Source organism: Brassica napus, chromosome C3 (genome assembly GCF_020379485.1).
Source record: "Brassica napus cultivar Da-Ae chromosome C3, Da-Ae, whole genome shotgun sequence".
NCBI lineage: Eukaryota > Viridiplantae > Streptophyta > Magnoliopsida > Brassicales > Brassicaceae > Brassica > Brassica napus.
Genome location: NC_063446.1, coordinates 45162489 through 45183515, shown reverse-complemented (window position 1 = coordinate 45183515; position 21027 = coordinate 45162489). Strand labels below are relative to the sequence as shown.

At 41.4% G+C, this 21027-nt stretch overlaps 1 protein-coding gene and 1 long non-coding RNA gene across 2 annotated transcripts; both read left to right on the top strand.

Moving 5' to 3' along the window:
- The first annotated feature begins 8423 nt into the window (after window positions 1-8423).
- LOC106392917 (protein FAR1-RELATED SEQUENCE 4-like) lies at window positions 8424-9608 on the top strand. Its single transcript, XM_013833688.2, has one exon. It carries the CDS (start codon window positions 8424-8426, stop codon window positions 9606-9608), a length of 1185 nt encoding a protein of 394 aa, XP_013689142.2.
- An 8196-nt stretch (window positions 9609-17804) lies between these two features.
- On the top strand, window positions 17805-18388 carry LOC125583949. Its single transcript, XR_007320957.1, has 2 exons — window positions 17805-17845; window positions 18015-18388. It is a non-coding gene; the product is annotated as an uncharacterized LOC125583949 (long non-coding RNA).
- The last annotated feature ends 2639 nt before the right edge of the window (window positions 18389-21027 follow it).

The window sequence follows — 21027 nt, the reverse complement described above, 5'->3', positions numbered from 1 at the left end:
CTCCTTTTCTTTCCCCCAGACTTGTCTGATCGCGTGGTGGTTTTTCCATCAAAAAGATTTCCACACACATCGAACTCCTTCTGCTCTGATACGCGCCCAGTGTCGATTGATGGAGAAGTGGTAACGTCGATCGATGCCGGCTTGTTGATGTCGTTTGATATTGCGTCTGTGTTGTCGTTCGATGGTATCCGGTCGGTGTCGACCGATGCTGCTTCTGCTGGGCCCTTATCGACATCATCTCTAAATCGCAACCCTCTCTGAGAAGCTTCTACGTGCTGATGATCATCCAATACCTCAATGTAAGAACTGAACTGCATACTTCTATCAGGTGGAATAGGAGATTCGGCTTCAACTACAGCGCATGGAATCATAATCTTCATAGGATCATGTATCCTTTTCACTCTTTTGTGAAACCTCGCAGCTTCTTCTGTGCTGATATGTGGTCTATGATGTTCGCAGACAGCAAGGTGTGAGACCTCGGACTTGTACATCCTATCCTCAACGTATTCCAGCTCAACTAGGCACCTCGGTGGTTCGTCCATGAATGGGCATCGATCGATATCAGGTGGGTGGTGTCGATCGGTATCTGTTAGGCGTTGTCGATCGATGTCGGGTGGGCGGTGTCGATCGATGATTGCCTTTGGTGAAGTTTCCAGATCTTTCCCCGAAGTGTGCTGATCGTCATCAAGCTGCTTCACCAAGTTCTGACCCAAATCTTCACGTTGTGCTCCATCCAGTACTTTCAAGCAATCCTCAAGCTCTGAGAAATATTCCATGGTGATCTCTCTGTCTACATCTAGGGCAAGATAGCTGCTTGATATACCGGTGTTGTCTAGTGTCGAGTCTACAATGTCTTGAGGACAATTCGAACCTCTAGGGATTTCAAGAGGTGTCGATCGACAACAAAAGTCTATGTGGATCGATGCTGAGATGGTGTTGTCGATCGTTTTTGAGGTCATACCGTCGATCGACGTTGAGGTCTTTCTGTTGGTCGACATTGAGGTCGTACCGTCGGTCGACGCTGAGGTCGTACCGTCGGTCGACGTTGAGGTCGTACCGTCGGTCGACGTTGAAGTCGTACTGTCGGTCGATGTTGAGGTCGTGCCGTCGATCGACATTGAGGTCGTGGTGTCGAACAATATTGAGCTCGTGTCACTAATATCGGCTTCTTCAACTCTTCTCGGCTCTCCAGATCCATATTGTTCATCATCCTCTACCATATACCCCAGCATAGATCTCATCTCAATCTCTAAATTTGTTGCTGCTTCATAGATAATTTGTTGAAGAAGGTGCTTGTAATGTCCTCCCAGCAGGTTAGAGATCCTGGATGCAGCTGTCTGAACTAGCGGAATGCATCTCTAGAGAGAGAATAAAGGAAGATCTTACAGAGTATGTGGTCTACATATATTTCATTCTGCTCACTCCTTGAAACTAGATCTTCAAGCTCTTCGATGTGGTTTCTGATATCTTCACGAATAATACCCTGGAAGGGGTCTTGACCTACCCAATCATACCATTCTCGGCTCAGATCAAAATCATTCATCTGAGCAACAACAATCACATCAGGGATCACAGCACCCGGAGCACTAATCAACTGTCATGCACTATTGCGAGTGCTGCCTTCTTCGTCTCTTAACATCCCATTCTCGTCATCTTTAAGTATGAGCAGTTTAATCTTCTTTGTCGCCCCGCAAGTGGTGTCATTTTTCATCGGATAAACAGTGCCATCATTAACAGTGTCGATCGACGAGGGATGAACAGGGTCGATCGACGGGGGATGAACAGTACCTCGATGAACAGTGTCGATCGACGGTGGATGAACAGTGTCGATCGACGTGGGATGAACAGTGTCGATCGACGGAGGATGAACAGTGTCGATCGACGCGGGATGAACAGTGTCGACCGACACAGGTTGAATAGTGTCGATTGAGGTTAGTTTAACAGTGTCAATCGACGTTGGGTGAACAGTGTCGATCGACGCGGGATGAACAGTGTCGATCGATGCTTGGATTTCTACGCTGCCAATCGCTGCTTGGAGGGTGTCGACTGCCCTCTTAGACTTATGGATCACGCGTTTCAAATCCAGTGGCTCTACTGGTAAGAGACCTATTCCCTTGTTCTTTTTGGTACTCATATGCATGTACCTGAAACACAAAAAAAAAAATTTATCGGTTTTTTTTTTGAACAGTACTAAAACCTAGACTAAATCTAACTAGACAAGGGCTAATGACGATCAAAGCTCCCCGGCAACGGCGCCAAATTTGATATCACTCAAATTACCCTAAGGAGTAATTTATACTCTCTCAAATAAGAGGTCGAGTTGTAGCACTTAGGGATCGAATTCATAGGGAGTTAGGGAACACAAAAGATATAGTGGTTATATGAATAAGCTAGGCTAATAGATTATAGAGTTATGTAACCGAGAGTTGTTTGGTGGAAGGATGGTTGCTAGAGCAAGATATTAAAGAGCTCAACAATTAAGAACAAATTCATTGGCTCTCGCTTTCTAGATTCGTCTATTGACTATATCTAATGATCTCAACTATCATTTGTCGATCAATTAGAAAGTGTCGATCGATGATTCTTGAGGAATATCGATCGATACACCTTTCACGACGTCGATCGATTATTCTATTGGAATATCGATCGACACGCTTCTAGTAAGCTTTGCGTGCGGGTTGATAAAGTACTCACTAGCGTTCCTAGATCAGTTATCACTTGTTTCTAGAAATCCTTGTTCAATGAGGATCTATTCAGAGAAAAGACCAAGCTATCACTTGTGCCTAATGATTCTAAGATCAGGGTTCTAGTTCGCGACTGTAGAACACAAGCAGAAAGAACATCCTTTTGATGAATATCACAACCTAGCAATTCTATATTTGGGGCTAATCTCTCATAACCTATTTGAACCCTAAACATAACAGGTGGATCTATTCAAGCATGAAGATTGTCACATAAATCATAGATGAATATATATAAAACTGCATTCTTTACGCTTTCTTTTTTTCTTTTTCTAGGTTAGGAGAGAAAGGAGGAACTCTTTTGGTTTTTATATCTATTCTATAGCAGTTTTATATCTTTTTTTTATCAAAAAAAAAAGAATAGATATAAAACTGCAATATAAAAGATATAAAAACAAAAGGAGTTCCAGGAGGACTCTGAAGGAGTTCCTTCTTTCTCTCCTAATCTAGAAAAAGAATAAAAAAAGCGTAAAGAATGCGTAGCCGTCAACAATGGCTTAGAAAACACATAAATAGGGTTTTAGGTCGTCCAAGGGTATTATGGTAATTTGTGGTTGCTTTTGGGCTTCAGTCGTTCATAAAATATGCTCCGCCCATATTCTGGCATCACCGTCGATCGATGGCAAGGGTGCATGTTTGGGTCAAAATCGGTCACGACGGAATCAATGTCTGAAATTCCCTGGAAAATATTTCTCACAATAAAAATTTCGTATAATTTTTATTCAAAAGGTTATACGACGAGTTCTTGATATATTTTATCGACAAGAAGCAAACATTGTTGGGGTAAAAAACGGTAATCTCGAAATAAACGTCCAAAAATTGTGTTTCTATACGAAAGTTTACTCGACACACTCTCCAGAGAAATGGATCACGGGTACAAACATGCAGTCCAACTCGTTCGTTCGGACCTTTTCTGGTGTAGAACTGCACAGACGCGTCATATGTTTAGCTATGGATGAAGACCTTCCCATGCTTTGATTGAGCACAAGATAGAGCTTTGAGTTAGCTTTCCAATGCCACTGGTCTGAGGTCAATCAGCATCTTGTAGAATAAGTTATGCCCGTTTTACTGAAGGGTGGACAGAGCACACCGTCCAGCACGGCAGATGGCCGAGCTGGATCGACCAAACAACCAGCTCGGCCATCCGCGGAGCTGAACCAGTCCAGCTGGGCGGATGGCCGAGCTGGATCGACCAAGCGACCAGCTCGACGGATGGTCGAGCTGGATCGACAGCGGATGGCCGAGCTGGACCAGTCAGTTCGGCGGATGGCCGAGCTTGATCGACAACACGACCGCCGAGCTTGATCGACAACACGACCGCCGAGCTGGATCGAACACGCGACCAGCTCGGCGGATGGCTGAGCTGGATCAAACACGCGACCAACTAGGCCATCCGCAGAGCTGGACCAGTCCAGTTCGGCGGATGGCCGAACTGGACCAGTCCAGTTCGGCGGATGGCCAAGTTGGACCGAACACGCGACCAGCTCGGCCATCTGCCAAGCTGGAACGATCGTGCTGTCTTCATCCCGTCCTCGCAGCATCCCCCTTAGGGATTAGAACGAACCTGCTCTTGTTTCATCTCGATCGGAGTCACCGTTGGAACTTTACGATTTAAAAACCGCAAGAACTCGTTCTCTCGAATAACATTTGGATTGATCGTATAAAATGGCAATGGTTAGTTGAACACCTCGAATTGCCTACGCTATACGAGGAATTTGAATGTTCTTCGGAATCGACGTTGTTTCGAAAGCGCTCTTTTTATAAAATCGTAAAAACGCCTAAGTCGGAAAATGACCTGAAAGGGCCCAGAACGCGGCTAAGAGCCCACTTACGATTTTATACCAAATCAAGTCCAATCGTTATGACGGTTTATCTTTTGTTATGCAGGAGAAGATAAATGTCAAGTTCGTAGCATAAATGTGAAGTTTTAAAAGATAAACACGAAGATCGAAGGAAAATGGAATATTTCCGCGAAGTGATAAACTCAACCAAGGGCAGAAACGGAAAGAGCAAACCGCCTCTAAGAGGATTATATAAGGACGCCGAGGTTGAAAAGTGTGGGAACCGAAATTCGCACTGTCGATTTACGTTTAAATTAGGAAACTAGGAAAACCCTAATTTCCCAGAGGTCCCGGATCTCTGCGAGAGCCAACGGCAAGTGACCAAATATATGCGAAAATCATGAAAAGATAACAAACGAGTTTAGAGAAAACAGTAGATCTTATTTCGAGTCCGCGTGAGAGCGTTGCGATCATTACAAGAGATCATAAAAGCTTTGGCCGCAAAGGCTGTCAGCGAGTTACCTAGTTCTAGCGGCCTAAAAGCTCAAACCTAGTTGACTCGCAGCTTGATAACAAAAGACGAAGAAAATATAGAAAAGGTTTTTGATTGATTTTGGACTGAACCTTATGAAAGGCTGCCTACGTACCCCTTTCGAGGATCAAGCCGAACGTAGTTCAAGAGTGAACCAAGAGATCGAACTGCTTGTGCACATTTGTCTGGTAATCGGGTGCCAGTCATGGAAACAGAGCATGTCGAGAATAATGCCTCAGAGTTTCTAAGTGCCGAGAGTTTCGAGTCTAAAAAGTTGTCACTCATGCCTCTCGCCTAGGACTCCTTATATACTCGCTCTTTGGTCGGTTTACGTTTTTCCCCTTCTGCCCTTAACCCGTCATAGCCTAAAAATTGAGATATTCCATTTTTCCCGATCATCGTAATTATCTTCAAAATTTCGTATTTATCTGCGGAAACTTGACATTTATCTGTCCTTGTGAACCAAGCGTAAACCATCCCACGGTTTACGGGCTGCTGATTAAGAAATCGTCAGGTGGGCTTCGAGTCATGCCTTAGGTTCCTTTGGGCCGTCTTTTGACTTGAAGCGTTTATTACGATTTCTTTCGATAAAAATGAACTTTCCGCGGTTTTTATCGTAAAGTTTTATTGATGACTTCGAATGGCGAAAAACATGAAATGGGTTCGCTACGGTCTTCAGGAGACATCATCGAAGGGTAGACGAGAATGCATGGATTCGTGTCGTATCGACGTTTCGGAAGAGCTCGGTCGCTACGTAGTGACCGAACGGAACGCACGCTCGTTCGCTACATAGCGACTGAGCGGGACGGACGCTCGGTCGCTACGTAGCGACCGAGCGAGACGGACGCTCGGTCGCTTTGTAGCGACCGAGCTTGGCTTGAGCGCTACGTAGCGACCGAGGTTGGCTCGAGCTCGGACACTACGTAGCGACCGAGCGGGACAGACGCTTGATCGCTACGTAGCGACCGAGCTTGGCTCGTGCTCGGTCGCTACGTAGCGACCGGGCGGGACGGACGCTCGGTCGCTACATAGCGACCGAGCGGGACGTGTGCTCGGTCGCTACGTAGCGACCGTGCGACCTTTTTCGGGCTTTTCTCCGATGTCTCGTGTTTCTTCCGCAGGGCTCTTCGTAAGAATAAATATTTTCCGAAGATTTATTTTTCTTAAAATCGTTCATGCCGATTTTTACGGACTTTCAGACAATGATTCCGTCGTGACCGATTTTGACCCCAACAAAAAGGCAAAAGGAGAATTCTTTTTACTCTTAGAACTCACTGCACTTACACTACAAGAAATATGAGTATTGGTAGCAGTTCGCGGTATCATGAATTCACGAACTGCTACCAAAACTAACAAAATCTGATTTTAATTTTTCCGTAGCGCTAAATGAGTGCTAGAAAAAAATTCATTAAGCGGGAACATAAAAATGAGAACAATAGCTGTAAAGTGTTATTGGAGGCAAAATACTTAACCATTTTTTTTTTCTTTTTCCGCCATTCTTAGACTTTTTTTTCTCTAGGGTTCTTCGATTGAGACTGATTTTTAATAACTTGTTCTTATCCTTCGAGTCATCACCTCTGGTGCCCCCAACAGCACAAAGCAGAATCTCCTATAGGCTCCATAATCGCCTATGCCCATTTTTCATTAAGTGGGCGTGAAATGACGGGAATGCCCTTGGAAGGTGGAAAAAATTTAAAAAAAAAAAGAAAAAGAAAATTCAAATTTGGTCTTGGTTTGGTGTGGGTTTCGGTCTGGTTTCATTAATTCAATTCAATTGAAACCAAATCAATTCAATTGGATTTCTGAAAAAAGAAAATTTAAAATTAAAAGAAAATAAAATCCCGTAGCTCGAGGAGGAAAGCTCCTCTCCTCTACAGCTCCCACCCGAGAAGATCGTTATTGTCTCTGGTTCGCAGCTCCCTCACAGCAACTCTGTTGTCGACGTCGATAGCTACTCCGGCGATGCCGTCGGACCGCAACGTTTCCACCGGCTAGCATTCTTTCGGATAGGTCGTAATGCAGGTTAGTTATTCTCTCCTTAGCGAGCTGCAAGATAGAAATTTGATTTAGGGTTTGTAATTGAAAGTGTTGAAACAACATTGATTCTGGGATGATTTGGTTGATTTATATATGAAATTGTTATGCATTAGGGTGCGTGAATTGTCTTAATTGTGAGTAGCTTTGCACGGAGATCTCTCCGATCAATCAATCGTACATACATTTGAGTTCTTGTTTAAGCATTGAGCATTACTTTGTATAACTAGGTATAACAAGTAGAACTGATAATTGTTGTAGAGTAGGTAAAACTTGGTAAAACTGTTGACAAGTCGGTAGAACTAAGAACTACGGGTATAACTAAAACTTTTTTATTTTGTTCTTGCAGGATAAAATGATGAAATATGTGAGCGTCTATTTCAAATTCAAAGGGGAGATCTCTTGTGTAACCTTGAAGACAACAGTGGAGGATATAAGTTTGGTAATGCTAGAAGAAAAGTTGTATAAAAATCTTGCGTTGGATGAAAGTAAGGTAAATCTGGCATTGAAGTGCATGCCGATGGTGTATGGATCTGAAGAACAGCAAATTATTCGTAATGATGATGATCTGTTTGGTTTCCTAACAACCGTTGATAAAGACAACCGTAGATCTCTTTTGTTAGTGGAGTAGATCAGATCAGTTAGAGAAGGTGTCGAGAGTGGGCATAAGTTCGTTTGGTATGAACTACGAAGTGTTGCAGGGAAATGATGATGTTTATGATGAAATCGGACCGAAGGTCATAACTCTGTGTGTAGAAAATGGTCAAGCAAATCAACAGAAGGATCCGATAGATGCAGAGAATGATTTTACGGATACGGACACCGCAACGGAGACAGACACTGCAGCAGAGACAGACACTGCAGCAGAGACAGACACCACAGCTGAAATGGACACAGCAGCTGAAACGGACACAGCAGCTGAGACGGACACCGCAGCAGAGACGAACATCGCATGTGAGACGGGTATGGCTGCAGATAAGTATGTTGAGCAGCCACCTATATAAGCTTCAGGAGTTTCCAAGTAAGAAAGCACTTCAAGAGGTGGTCGATAGAGCTGCATTTGGTGAATGCTTTCGTTATGTTATCAAAAAGTCGGACCAGAGACGATTGGTGTTAAAATGTTTTGAAGCAACTTCTAAGTGGAGTTTACGAGCTGCAAAGATTTCAGAGACTGAAATTTTTTCAGTTAGGAGGTACACGGGTGTGCATACATGCTCTCGTTCTAATCAAAGTAAAAGCAGCAACATCAAGAGGAAAGGCTCAGCAGAATTAGTTGCAACTTTTCTGAATGAGGAATATCCTGGAAAACTAAGTACTCCTGTTCCGAAAGATATCATGGATCTTATAAAGTTAAAACTTGGTGTAACAATATCCTACTCCACAGCCTTGAGAGGAAAAAATCTAGCTATTTCTGGGTTGCGTGGTGGTTCGGAAGAGAGCTACAATATGCTATATAGCTACTTGTATATGTTAGAGCATGTCAATCCGGGAACAAAAACAGGGGTGAAGTTGGATGAGGCAAATAAGTTCAAGTACCTCTTCGTAGCTATGGGAGCTTGTATTGAAGGTTTTGCAGCCATGAGGAAGGTGATAGTTGTCGATGCCACATTTCTGAAGAATGGATATGGTGGTGTACTAGTATTTGTTAAAGCTCAAGATCCTAATTGTCACCATTATCCGCTTGCGTTTGGTGTACTCGACGGTGAGAATAATGCTAGTTGGACATGGTTTTTCGAGATGCTCAAAACTGCTATACCTTTCTCTTCTGAATTAGTATTTATGAGAGATAGAAACCAGAGCCTAATCGCGGCTGTAGCTAATGTGTTTCCACAATCTCACCATGGCCATTGTATATGGCATTTGTCTCAGAATGTGAGAGGGCATACTTGTAACACAACCAAAGCCGTAGTCGCATGGAGATTTATGGAGTTGGCTAGGTGTTACACGGTGGCTGAGTTCGAGTCTGCTTACGCATCTTTTAAGGTGAGATTTTCTCCAGCGTACAAGTATTTGGAGGAGCATACGGATAAACGCACATGGGCTCGGGTTTATTTCCCAGGTGTGAGATACAACTTGGACACTAGCAACAGTGTGGAGTCAATAAACAGCGTCTTTAGGGACGCCAGGAGGTATGCCTTAATACCATTGTTGGATACAATCATCAAAAAGTTCTCAGACTGGTTCAATGAACATCGGAAGGACTCTGTGGCTGGGTCGATTGTTACCAAACTGGTTCCTCTTGTCGAGATTCACTTGCATAACCTATGGAGCACAGCTGAGAAAACACCAGTGCGTGAGCTTAATAGTTATGAGCTTGAGTACGAGGTAACCGACACTGAAAATGGGAAGAATTATGTTGTGAACTTGATAGAGAAGAGCTGTAGCTGCAAGGTGTATGATTATGAAAAGTATCCTTGTCTGCACGGACTTGCTGCTTACTTATATTTCCTTGAGGTTGACGCTGCTCCTGGTCGTCGACGTGATGTCAAGATAGAGTATCATGAGTTGTGCTCGAAATAATACTGGACGGAACTTTGGGCATTGGCTTATTACAAGACCATTTATTCTGTGTCGGACAGGTGTGATTGGAATGTACAAGATCACATCAAACAGCTTCAGCTCATACCTCCGGATCGCCTCAAGAGGAAGGGAAGAAAAAAGAATAAGAGGAATCCATCTGTTGGTGAACGACGTAAAAGGACACAAAACATAAGGCGACCAAGGCAAAATTTCGGTTTCAGTTGGCTGTTGTTTGGAATGCGTAGTAGTAATCCCAGTGAATCAAACTATATCTTCTTGTATGGATTTTATTGCTGTTGTGTTGTTTTGGCTTTTGGTATGCTGTTTTTGGTATGTTGCTTTTGAAAACATTGGTAAAACTAAGTATATCTTTTGTGGCATAGACTCGAAAGTTTGAAAGTTTGAAGAATTCTATGTTTAAGCGTTCTAACCATGTATTATCTAAGTTAAAGTGTTTGTTTTGCAACCTCTGTTTAAGCGTTTTGGCAGTTATGTTTAAGTGATATATTGGAAAACCGCGGAAAACTAGTATAACAAGGTGTAACTATGATAGAAATCGGCATAATCCGAAAAATCCCAACTACATAAGTCTTAATACAGAAACACGGTCACCAAAAATTATATAGCAGATACTGCTTCTCAAAATACATTAGTGACGATAACAAATATTTACAAACCTCGTAATAAAAAAACTCATTGTTTCATGAAAAATATATCATCGTATATAGTCTTTCAAAGAGCACTTTGTTAATAAGATCAGCTTATAAAAAAGTATTCTATAGTTTTCATGATTTAAAATATGTTATTGCACTAATCATTTATGCTTACATGGTAATGCAGAAAAATGACAAGTAAAACTTTCTTTAGAAATTAAAATTATACGTAAAACTAAAAAATGTTGAAATCACGAAAAATAGAACTATGAAGAAAATTGGTAAAACCAGAAACTTCAGTATAACTAAGAGCAAATATTTCGGAGGGAGAATAAAAAAAAAATTCGCGCTTACACGAAAAAAGCCAAAATTTCCAATTATTTTGGTCAAAAAGTAGATTTCCTCTGCTCTTTTATCTGAGTCTCGTATTTTCCTATCTTTTCCCAGACACTTTTTCACTTCCCCACCACTCTCTATTTCAACTCTCTGTCACCATTCATACACTCTCTCTCTTTATCCATTCTCTTTCTAAGTTCTCTGAAGATTCACGGTTTTACTCTTTCCCTTTTACAGAACATGACTCATCCGTATGAAGAGATGAAGGAGATGAAGAGGCTGAAGAAACACTACGACATGTTAGGGTTCGTTGCCGATGCCCAATATGGAATTCCCACCCGTTGCCCATGTGGTGGTGAAATAATGACGAATGTTTCTCCAACTCCGAAGTACAAATCAGATTTCAATACCTTGCCTGGGAGTAGGTACTTCACCTGCAAGAATTATGAGGTAATTTTTCTCCAACTAAGGGAAACTTAGATAAACTGAGTTTATACTATGGGTGAAACTGTGTTATACTCTGGATATCTATGGGTGAAACTGTGTTATACTCTGGATATCTATGGGTGAAACTGTTATCCAATGGCTGAAACTGTGTTATGGTGAAACTGACTTCCACTCTGGTTGAAACTGTGCAGGACGATGGGTTGCACTTTCGTCAGCCATGGGCTTTTGGTGTTCAGCAAGAAGTGGAGCGCCTAAAGGGGGGGGGGGGGGGGGGGGGTGAAAGAGTTGGCTGAAGAGATTGCTAACCTTAAGAGGCTCATTTCCTCGACCTCCCGTCCATGAGATTCTTGACCTCGCACGTTTTGAGTTCATGTGCTAAAAACTTTGTCTTTCCTACCTATCTATTTTTCTTATTTCGGTTAACACAAGTCTTTGTTTGTTAAGAGAGAGGACTCTTGTTAAGACTTGTGTAAGTTTATGTGTTCAAACTTATGTTATGCTAAGCACTCTTATGTTTATCAATTGGTACTCTATGTTTAGACTTTCATCATCAACCATTAATCTAAAAAAACTAATTTCCTACACATTATATTGGTACTCTCCTAAACTAATTTCCTAGACTTTATCAATTGGTACTCTCCTAGACTCTCACTCGACCTACACAATAAAAGTAAAAGCATCCACAACAAAGATTTCATAACATAGTTAAAAGTTCTAAATCCACATCACAAACAAGAAACACATCAAAAGACACCGTTTGTCTACTTCATAAAAAACATAAAACAAAGTTCTCACACACCAAGCAAGTGAGGCATCTCTACTTCACTTTTTCCCGCGTTTATGTTTCTTTGCTTTCTCTTGTGCTGGTGCTTCTTCTTCTACTGCTTTAGCTTGTGCCTCCTTGACAAACTCCTCAAGCGGGGCCAATCTCCCATCCAATTGGTCAACCTTCTTGTCAACTGTCCTCATCAGTTTCAACGTTCTTTTAACCAACTTCATAACATCTCCCAGTTGAATCGACTGCTCACATGCTTATATTCCATCCCCTCCTGCAGCTTCACTCGCTTCTGCCTGTTTTTGGCGCGCAACTACATCCTCGTCGTGCATGTCTTGAAAAAAGACCTTATAGCCTGCATCCAGACACTTCTCCCAACTGTCCACAGCTATATCAGAATCATAAACATCGTCGTCATCTTCCCAAATGTCATTTAAGAGCCTTTCTTCTTGTGGAGTTCTGGTGGGGATGATGCTGTCGATATCCTGTCACAAACACAATTAATTTTGAATCTTAGCAACACACGCCTACCTTAGTGAGACCATTGTTCCGTTCCTAGTCCTACCTTAGTTCAACCATAGTTCCATATCTAGTCCTACCTTAGTTCTACCCTAGTTCTACCATAGTTTTACTTTAATCCTACCACAGTATTACTCTAGTTCTACCACAGTATTACTCTTGTTCTACTTTAATTCACAGGTAAACTTACGGTTGTGTTAGACAATTCCTTGTTTATCGCCGAAAGTGACACCCCTGTCATTCCATTTCGTTTGAATGAGGACTCGCACATCCTCGGGCAGTTGACATCAGCTTCTTCAACAGGTTCTCTGAATGCCAATCCTAGCTTAGGAATTGCCTCGAATGCAAGAAGCTGTTAAACACAACATTTATAAAATCCCATCAGTCAATAACAATAGCAATCAAGTCATTAATGGGATTTTGCATACCTCTAGTGGAACACAGAAACCCGGAAGCGGCCATAATGTACCCTCTTTCACCACCCCCCCCCAAAATGCTTCATTGTGTGAGAGATCTCCTTCAGCATGTAATCATAAGAGAATCTCCCCCATGGAAAGGACTTACACAAGTCAAGATCATCCACTACTCTCTGGAACACCTCCAACACGGGATTAGCCTTGTGTCCAACCTTCGTTTGCGCGCAAACAACAGAAGCTAAGAAAAATAGAACCGCCATCTTCAGTATGTCTCTGTGGGGTCCCATGTTCACGAGCTTCTTCTTAACATCCTCCAACCTTCTAAGTTCTCCTTCCTCGAAATGTCGATCAAAGAACTTCGTCCCACCAAGCTTTTTGTAGCCGAGAGGATAGTTGTGGCAGAATAGCCCAGATATCAAACCGTGTTCCCTCAGTCCATAACGGATGGCAACGCCATTCACAATGAACCACACTTCTCTCCGCCTCTCGCAACCGGCAGTACGCAGCAACAACATCCACATACCCTGAACCCTGTGGTTGTTCTCGCTTTTCATGTGGAAAATGTGTCTGAATTGAGGATGCTCCGTGAACCAGTTCCACTCCACGTTAGACAGCTTCGGTTTCAGATTGCTTAGTGTCTTAATCGCACTAGCTATCATGCACCTCGTCCCTAGCTTTATTTTATTTCTGTACTCAGATGGCTTGAAGAACATAATGGTTGGTTTGATTGCCTCGGGTGCCTCATTTCCATCCAAATCCTGCAAGTTATATCCAAGTTATATCCAAGTTATACTCAAGTTATACTAACGCATACCAAAGTAATACCAAAACTGACAGTTTTTCCAATAGTTCTCCTAGTATTACTAACATTAACCCACTCGATTTACTACCTCTCTCGAATCATATGTTACGACTTCAATTCAAACTCATTGTTAATTTGTTACCTGAGGTTCAGGTGGATTCCCATTCTTGTTTGCTTCCTCTTCTCCTTCTCCATTTGCTTGTTCTTCTTCCGAACGTGCATTCACTTCGTTCTCTCCATCTGGAGGTTCTTCTTCAGAATCTTCATGGTCCTGGTTAGAACTCTCCTTCTCTCCATCTGGTTTTTCTTGTTCTTCTTCAGAACTCTCATTCACTTCATCTCGAGAAGCGATTTTCTCATTCACTTCATATCCAGAAGCGGTTTCCTCATTCTCTTCATCTCCGGAAGCGGTTTCCTCATTCTCTTCATCTCCAGGACCTTTGTTCAGTGTCGTCGGAGCAGCTTCTGCAACCACATTAAACGGCTCCGTCATCTCCGCCGTATTCTCAGACGAGTCCTTTCTCATCTTCTCCGTCGAGACATCCGTCGTCTGAGTCATCTCCATCGAGACATCCGTCGTCTTTGCCGTCGATTCATCCGTCGTCTTTGCCGTCGATTCAACAACCTCCACCGCCCTCGTTTCACTCTCCTCCGTCGTCGTCTTCTCCACATTTTCTCCGGAGCCCGTCTTTGCAAACTTCACTCTCGGACCCTCTTCCTCCGTTGGATTCTCCTTCCTTTTACCCCGTTGCGTTTCGACCACCATCGCAATCGGAAGATTTCACCGGATTCTATCTCCGATTCTCACCGAATCAAGCTCGATTTTGGAAACTAGGGTTCTTCTTTCGCTCGTGAGGAAAGAAAGAAAAAGATGAGAGAAATGAGTTTTAAATTGACACAAATTAGATCTCTAAATACATTGAGACGGTTCGCTAAAACCGACAGCTTTGGTTTGGTTTTGAGGAATTGGTTCGTTTGGTTAGTATGGTTACACGGTTAGACGATTCGGTTCAATTGATTTGCCCATACAAACGAGTCGGATCGGGGCGATAGGTTATATCCTGGTACAACTTGTAAATACTTCAACTATTCCCAGGGTTTTATGTCATTTCCGTATTTTCCGAATTAAAGAAAAATTATTTATTTTTCTGTTTATTAGAGTCTCTAATAAAGATTGGATTATCACATTTGGGGGCACCAGAGCTGATGACTCTTATCCTTCTTGGTAGATGGCCATTCTCATATCATTGTCTCTGTCCTCGAGTCTCATCTCTGTGTTTCCCCTTTTCTCGAGCTTGGAATCGAGACGCCTGTCAGATGCGAGAGAGGAGTGGAGGCGGCGGAGGGATGCGTCGACGGAGGAGGTTTTTAACGGAGGGTGAGGTCTTGATGGGAAGAGGAAGAGATGAAGGAAGCGGCGGAGCATGGAGCTCCTTAACCTTCTCCACCACTCTGTGGTCTCCGCTCACTCGCAATCGAACACGGTCACGGCGGCGCCTCTTGTCCACTCTCGAGCATCACCGCCGTGTCTCTCCTCATCAATCTGCCGTGCTCTGTCGCTATTAAGCTTGTGAGTGTTTCAGTATATAAAGACAACTTTTCTTTTTGTTCTTACCAGAGCTGTTCCTGTTCATAGTGTTTTGTCTGTGTTTCATATCTCTGTTCTGAACGATGCAATAACATTGATTCATCGAACAAGGGATTAGTAAGTAAAAGTTGTAAGCTTTGACTTGATTCTTAATAAACTTTCATAAGTTTTTTCATGGGTTTGTTCTTTTTGAGATTTTATCTGTCTTGAAAAATTTGCTTACAGATTGAAGAAAATGCATTACATGGATTTGTTTAGTAAATTAAAGCTGGAAACATATTTAGACTCTAGTAGACTCTTTTGTAGACTTTTCATCGTTTGGATGGTCAGAAGGAAATTTAAATGAACTTGGCAAATGCTTAATGTTCGGCGATCATCTTCATCGTTTGTAGACTCTAGTAGTATGCTTTTATGTTGTTCGTTTGCGTAAAGCTGAGAACTTTTGGTATTTTGAACACTAACAAGAGCAGGGTAGAGGGAAGAAGGTCTAAGTCTCTTTTACTTGTTCATCTTTGTGTGTGGTGTGTTCCTTGTCATGACTGGTTCTGGTCTGGGCCAAGAGAACGTTTACCAAATCGTATCATCACAAGCGTTAAGAGCAGGAGCTCCCGCTTATTGAATTTGAGAGTTCTGTTGAATTTCATATGTATAAATATGAACCTCTTGTTTCTGGGTTTTGAGAGTTCTGTTCTGTTCTTGAATCTAAAAGATGTGAACTTTGTTTTGTGTGAAGGTGATGTTGTTATAGTGGAAGACGATGACAAGAATGCTGCTGGGAAAGGAAGAAACCTTCAAGTTCTTCGTGATATAGGCAATGTTGTTCGACGAAATCACCCAAAGAACAACGACCCTGCAAAGAGAGCACTCATGTGTACCACACGGTGAACAACGACCCTGCAAAGAGAACAATCACCCATCTGGACCGACACTCTCAAGCACCACACGGTGGATATGGTTGTTCGTGTGTATGTGTTTTGTATACTGAACCTGAGCTATGTGTGAAGGCAATACTGAATATTAAGACAAGTAGCCAAAATTGTAAAGATAACAAGTTCATATTACTTTTGACCAAAAAAAAAAAAAAAAAAAACAAGTTCATATTACTTAAGTGTTTTATTTCTAACTCTAAAAGTACTCATTTTAAATAATTTTAGGTTTTGAATCACCTTGGAACACTAATAATAAATTAGAAAAGACAAACAAAAAATAATATTTTTACCTCAAGTTCTAAACCCTATCCATGACCTAAATTCCAACATCTAAACTTACAATAGTTTTCAAAATAAACATTTGTAGAAATTTATAACTACAACAAAAGTATATAACTTAAAAAATATAAATTTCAATAAAAAGAACAAAACAAAACCTAAACCCTAAAGTGGAAACTTAACCACAAACCCTTCTATTCCCAAACTCCAAATATACTTCAAACTTAAAAACTTTAGATTTAAACTTTACACTTTATATTATAAACACTAAATTTGAATAAAAACTTTTATTTTTGAAAACTTAACTATGAATTTTATTATTAAATCTCAAATCCTATCTCCTAACCCCGAAACCCTACTTCCAAAACCCAAACAATATTCCCAAAATTCCAAATCTTAAATTGATCATTAACTTAACATGTAAACATAAAATTCAAAATTAACATTTTTTTCTATTGGTTCATTTTACAGCGATGTGGATCATCATTTATTTTAAAGTTAAAGTATATAATTTTAATCCTAAAGTTTAAATTAGAAATCAATGTTTTTATTATATATTATAGCTTCCAAAATCTAATCTTTCATGTAAATTCTAATTCACTAAACCATACGTGTATACTTGAAATGATTTAATCTTTACATTTACTTAACAACTTTAAAATATATACTCAAAGTCTAAATTCCAAAACCTATATTATAAACATATACCATGATACTTTGATACTATATATCAAACACATAAGTAATCTAAAATTTAAACTTTATATTAATGTAATAATTCTGTTTTTTTTTTTTTACTTGTGTGTTTATTAGAGTATAAACTCCAAAGCCTATTTCCTAAACTCTAAATATTTTACTTCAAACTCTAAGTACTAGACCATAAATTATAACTAAATTATAAATAACAAAATATAAAAAATACTAAATTTATAAACTAAAACGAATTTATAAACTAGATTTATATAATTTTTTTTTTTTTAAATGAGTATAATTAAGAAAAAAATAATGAGGAAACAGAGTGTGTTTAAAAAATAATAAGAGGAAACAGATTTGACCAATAGGAAAGAATGGCGATGATAGCTAAGATATCAATCTCTATCTTGATAGGTTTCAATCCAACGGCATATAATTATATTAATTTTTTTTCTCTCTTTCCCTCACGACCTCTGCAATTCTTTTTCACAGATCTCAAACTAAATTATCAATTTTCTCAGAATCCTCTTCTGTCTCGTCTCTTCATCTCTCATATCTCGTCATCTGCAATCTTCTTTTCTCTGGTGAGCTCCTCACATCTTCTTCTAAGAAACCCCTCTGTCTCTCCAACCACCGTTGATAAGCTTCACCACCACGCTCCTTTTGGAACCATTACGTCGTCACAAAAACACATCAACGCCTCTGCTCACATATCCATCGTTACCCTCTCTCCTCTCCGGAGACACAAAAAAAAAAAAAAACAAAACGTCGTCACCTGTCTCCATCTCCACCTTGTTTCAGTTGGAATATCGTCTAGTCTCTCTCTCTCTCTCTCTCTCTCTCTCTCTCTCTCTCTCTCTCTTTTGATTCTGGTTTTGTCACCGTTTTTTGGTATAGAAAGCTGATGGAAAGGATTTGCCATGAAAGTTTGAATCTTTTTATTTTTGTGTTTTGAAATCTGGGTTTCAGGGATAAACAGAAGATGAAGAACATCAGGAGACGGAGAGAAGAGAGAAGAGGTGAAGTCGGAGCTCTGTAGTGATGGAGATGGCGGCTATGACGACCATGAAAGGAGGAGAGAGTAGCGGCTTAAAGTTAGGTTTTTGGAAACTGGGTTTCATAGATAGAGGTTGTGCGGCGGAGGAGGTAGAGCGGGGGAGGAAGTGCGGAGGAGGCGGTGGGAAGGAGTTAGGGTTTTTTAGATTTTGTTTTTAAACTCGGTTTGTATGTAAACTGGTTTAATTTGTTAACCGAAATTTTTTGTAATCTGGTTTAATTTATAAACCGATTGTAAACCAAATTTTTAATATAAACCAAAATCATTTATAAACCGGTTTAATTTATATATCGAAATCAGTTGAAACCCCATTTTTAATATTAAACCAAATTAAATCTCAAAACTAATAATAATAATCATTTTTATTTTTATTTTATTTTTGTCAGCAATCAATTTTAATTTTCATAGCATTGAAAATATGTCATTATAGATTACGTTATGACAAAATAAAACGCCATAGAAAATAATATAATAGCTAAAATAAGGTGTTATTAAAAAGGTTTAATATAGTACATAATAAACAGTACAATATATATATTTTTTATAGCACACGAAAATGTGCTACGATAAAGGGGGGGGGTTACCATAGGTACGGCTGTCAGAGCGTTTACAAAAACGCTACGAAAACCTTATGATAGCATTTTTCGGATGCTACTGATGCTGATTTTTCTTGTAGTGTTAGAAACTTTTAAGTATTATTCTCGACATGTTTTGTTTCTATGACTGGCACTCTATTACAAGACGAACTCGCCCAGGCAGTTTGATCTCTTGTTCTACTCTTTCAATCGAACTACGTTCAGCTTGATCCTCAAAAGGGGTACGTAGACAGCCTTTCATAAGGTTCAGTCCGAAATCAATCAAAAACGTTTTCGTATCTTTTTCGTCTTATGTTATCGAGCTGCGACTTAACTAGGTTTAAGGTTTTAGGTTGCTAGAACTAATTAATTCGCTGACAGCCCTTGCGGCCGTAGCTTTTATAATCTCTTGTAATGATCGCAACGCTCTTACGTGGATTCGAAATAAGATCTATCTTTTTCTATGAGTTCGTTTTGTTATCTTTTCGTATTTTCCGCATTCATTTGGTTACTTGTCGTTGGCTCTCGCAGAGAATCCGGGATCTCCGGGAAAGTTAGGGTTTCTTGACTTTTCTAAATTAAACGAAAATCGACGGTGTGAATTTTGGTTCCCACAATGCACCGTAGATAGGGTCTCGGATTTCGAAGTCGACGAAGTCCCTGTATACGAGGGATTTTTTGAATCGGGTTTCAGAGATCGAGTTCCTTCGATGGTGGCGAAAGTGTCGGAAGCCTTGGAGATCTCCCCGGGTCAGCTGAATCCTCCCTCCTGGAGGATATTGATAGCCATGCAGAATCTTGGTGGTCTCGAAGATCTAACTATCGGGATCGCCGAGGTCTGGTACTCTTATGCTATCTCTCCCTTGAATGGTGGAGAACGGAGATACCATCTGCATCCTCGTGGCAGAGAGCTCCCATTTCAAGAGATTCAGAAGAAGGAGAGGAAGCGGCACCCGGTTTTTGATGGGCGCTAGACTGAGAAGTTTGCTTTCATGTATCTTCCAGGGTTCTCCTCTGTCTGGCGCGCAGCTGGTGGGTGATGGGAGTTGCGACGGTTGTTTGCAACGACATGACGCTAATGATTCATGTTTCTTTTTGCAGAACGTGCCTTGCGTGGGCTCTTCTCTAGGAAGGAGGACGACTGAAAGGGTGTTGAAGCTTCCTCTCGAGCGACCCTAGGTTCCTTTTCTCGTGAGCAGAAAAGCGTTGGAACGATGCAGCATTTGGGGTAAGTTCTTATCTCTCCTCTTGTTTATTGTGAACAATTAGCTGAGGTGTATTAGTGTCATGCTTCAGGTAACATGTCGGGGTCCAAAGGTGAAGAAGCATTGGCGGAATACAAAAGGGCCTTGGAGGTTATGTCGGCGAAGAAGGCTGCTCCCAAGCGGGCTACCCTTAGTGAGAATGATGATGAGGTTCAATTCATCGAGAGTAACAAACGTCAGGCCACGACTGCTCTAGCTTCTTCTTCTAAAAAGAAGCCTAAGGCTTCGGGATCTACCTAGAAGGTCTCTCCGTCGTCGTTGAGTGACCCAGCCACTGTCTTGGCCAATCTCAACACTAAGGTGTTCCCTTTGACCCCGGTGATTCTACCGGATGGGGACTCTTCTGCCTCCATCCAATTCATCCAGAGCAATATTCTCCAGGTATAACACGTTGTTCTCCGTTTTGTTTCTTTTGGTATCTTGTTTTTTGCTAACAATCAGTTTGTTCTCGTGTAGGCGATGTCCCAGTTGTTCCACCTCGGTGAGAGGATGGACGACCACGCTTCACTCAGGGCTGACTTGGTTGCTCTGACTTCTCAGCTGCGCGAGGAGAAGGATTATGTTCTAGCCAAGGAGAAGGAGATCAAGGCTTTGAAGCTCAAGGTGACGAACGAAGATGAGGCTGGGACGCTGGCTGCGGCGAAGAATGTCTCTCTGAGGGAGCAGTTAGAGCGTCGGGAGGAGGAGATATGTGATTTGAGGTGCGCTGCAGAGACCTTTGATGTCGAGAAGACTATGGCGGTGAGCGGCGCCATAGTGGTGACTCGGTGGGAGCTAATGAGGGAATGGCTCAGCCATCAGACTGACAGCTGGGATCTTGAGGGACCACTGGAGCGGTACAAGATGGTGAAGACCTCTGAGGCTGAGTTCATGGGAATACCCGCTCCTTCCTTCGAAGGAGAGCCAATGATCCCGAGCAAGACTGAAGCTGAAAAGACTATGAAGCCTGCTGCTGATGATCCTCTGACTTATTCTTAGTATTTGTCTGAACTCTTAACCCCTTGTAGGGATTCTTTTGTGTTGTACTCGCCCTCTGTGAGGGTTTTAAAACTTATCTTCAGACCTTCGAGCCTTATTTTTGTTTT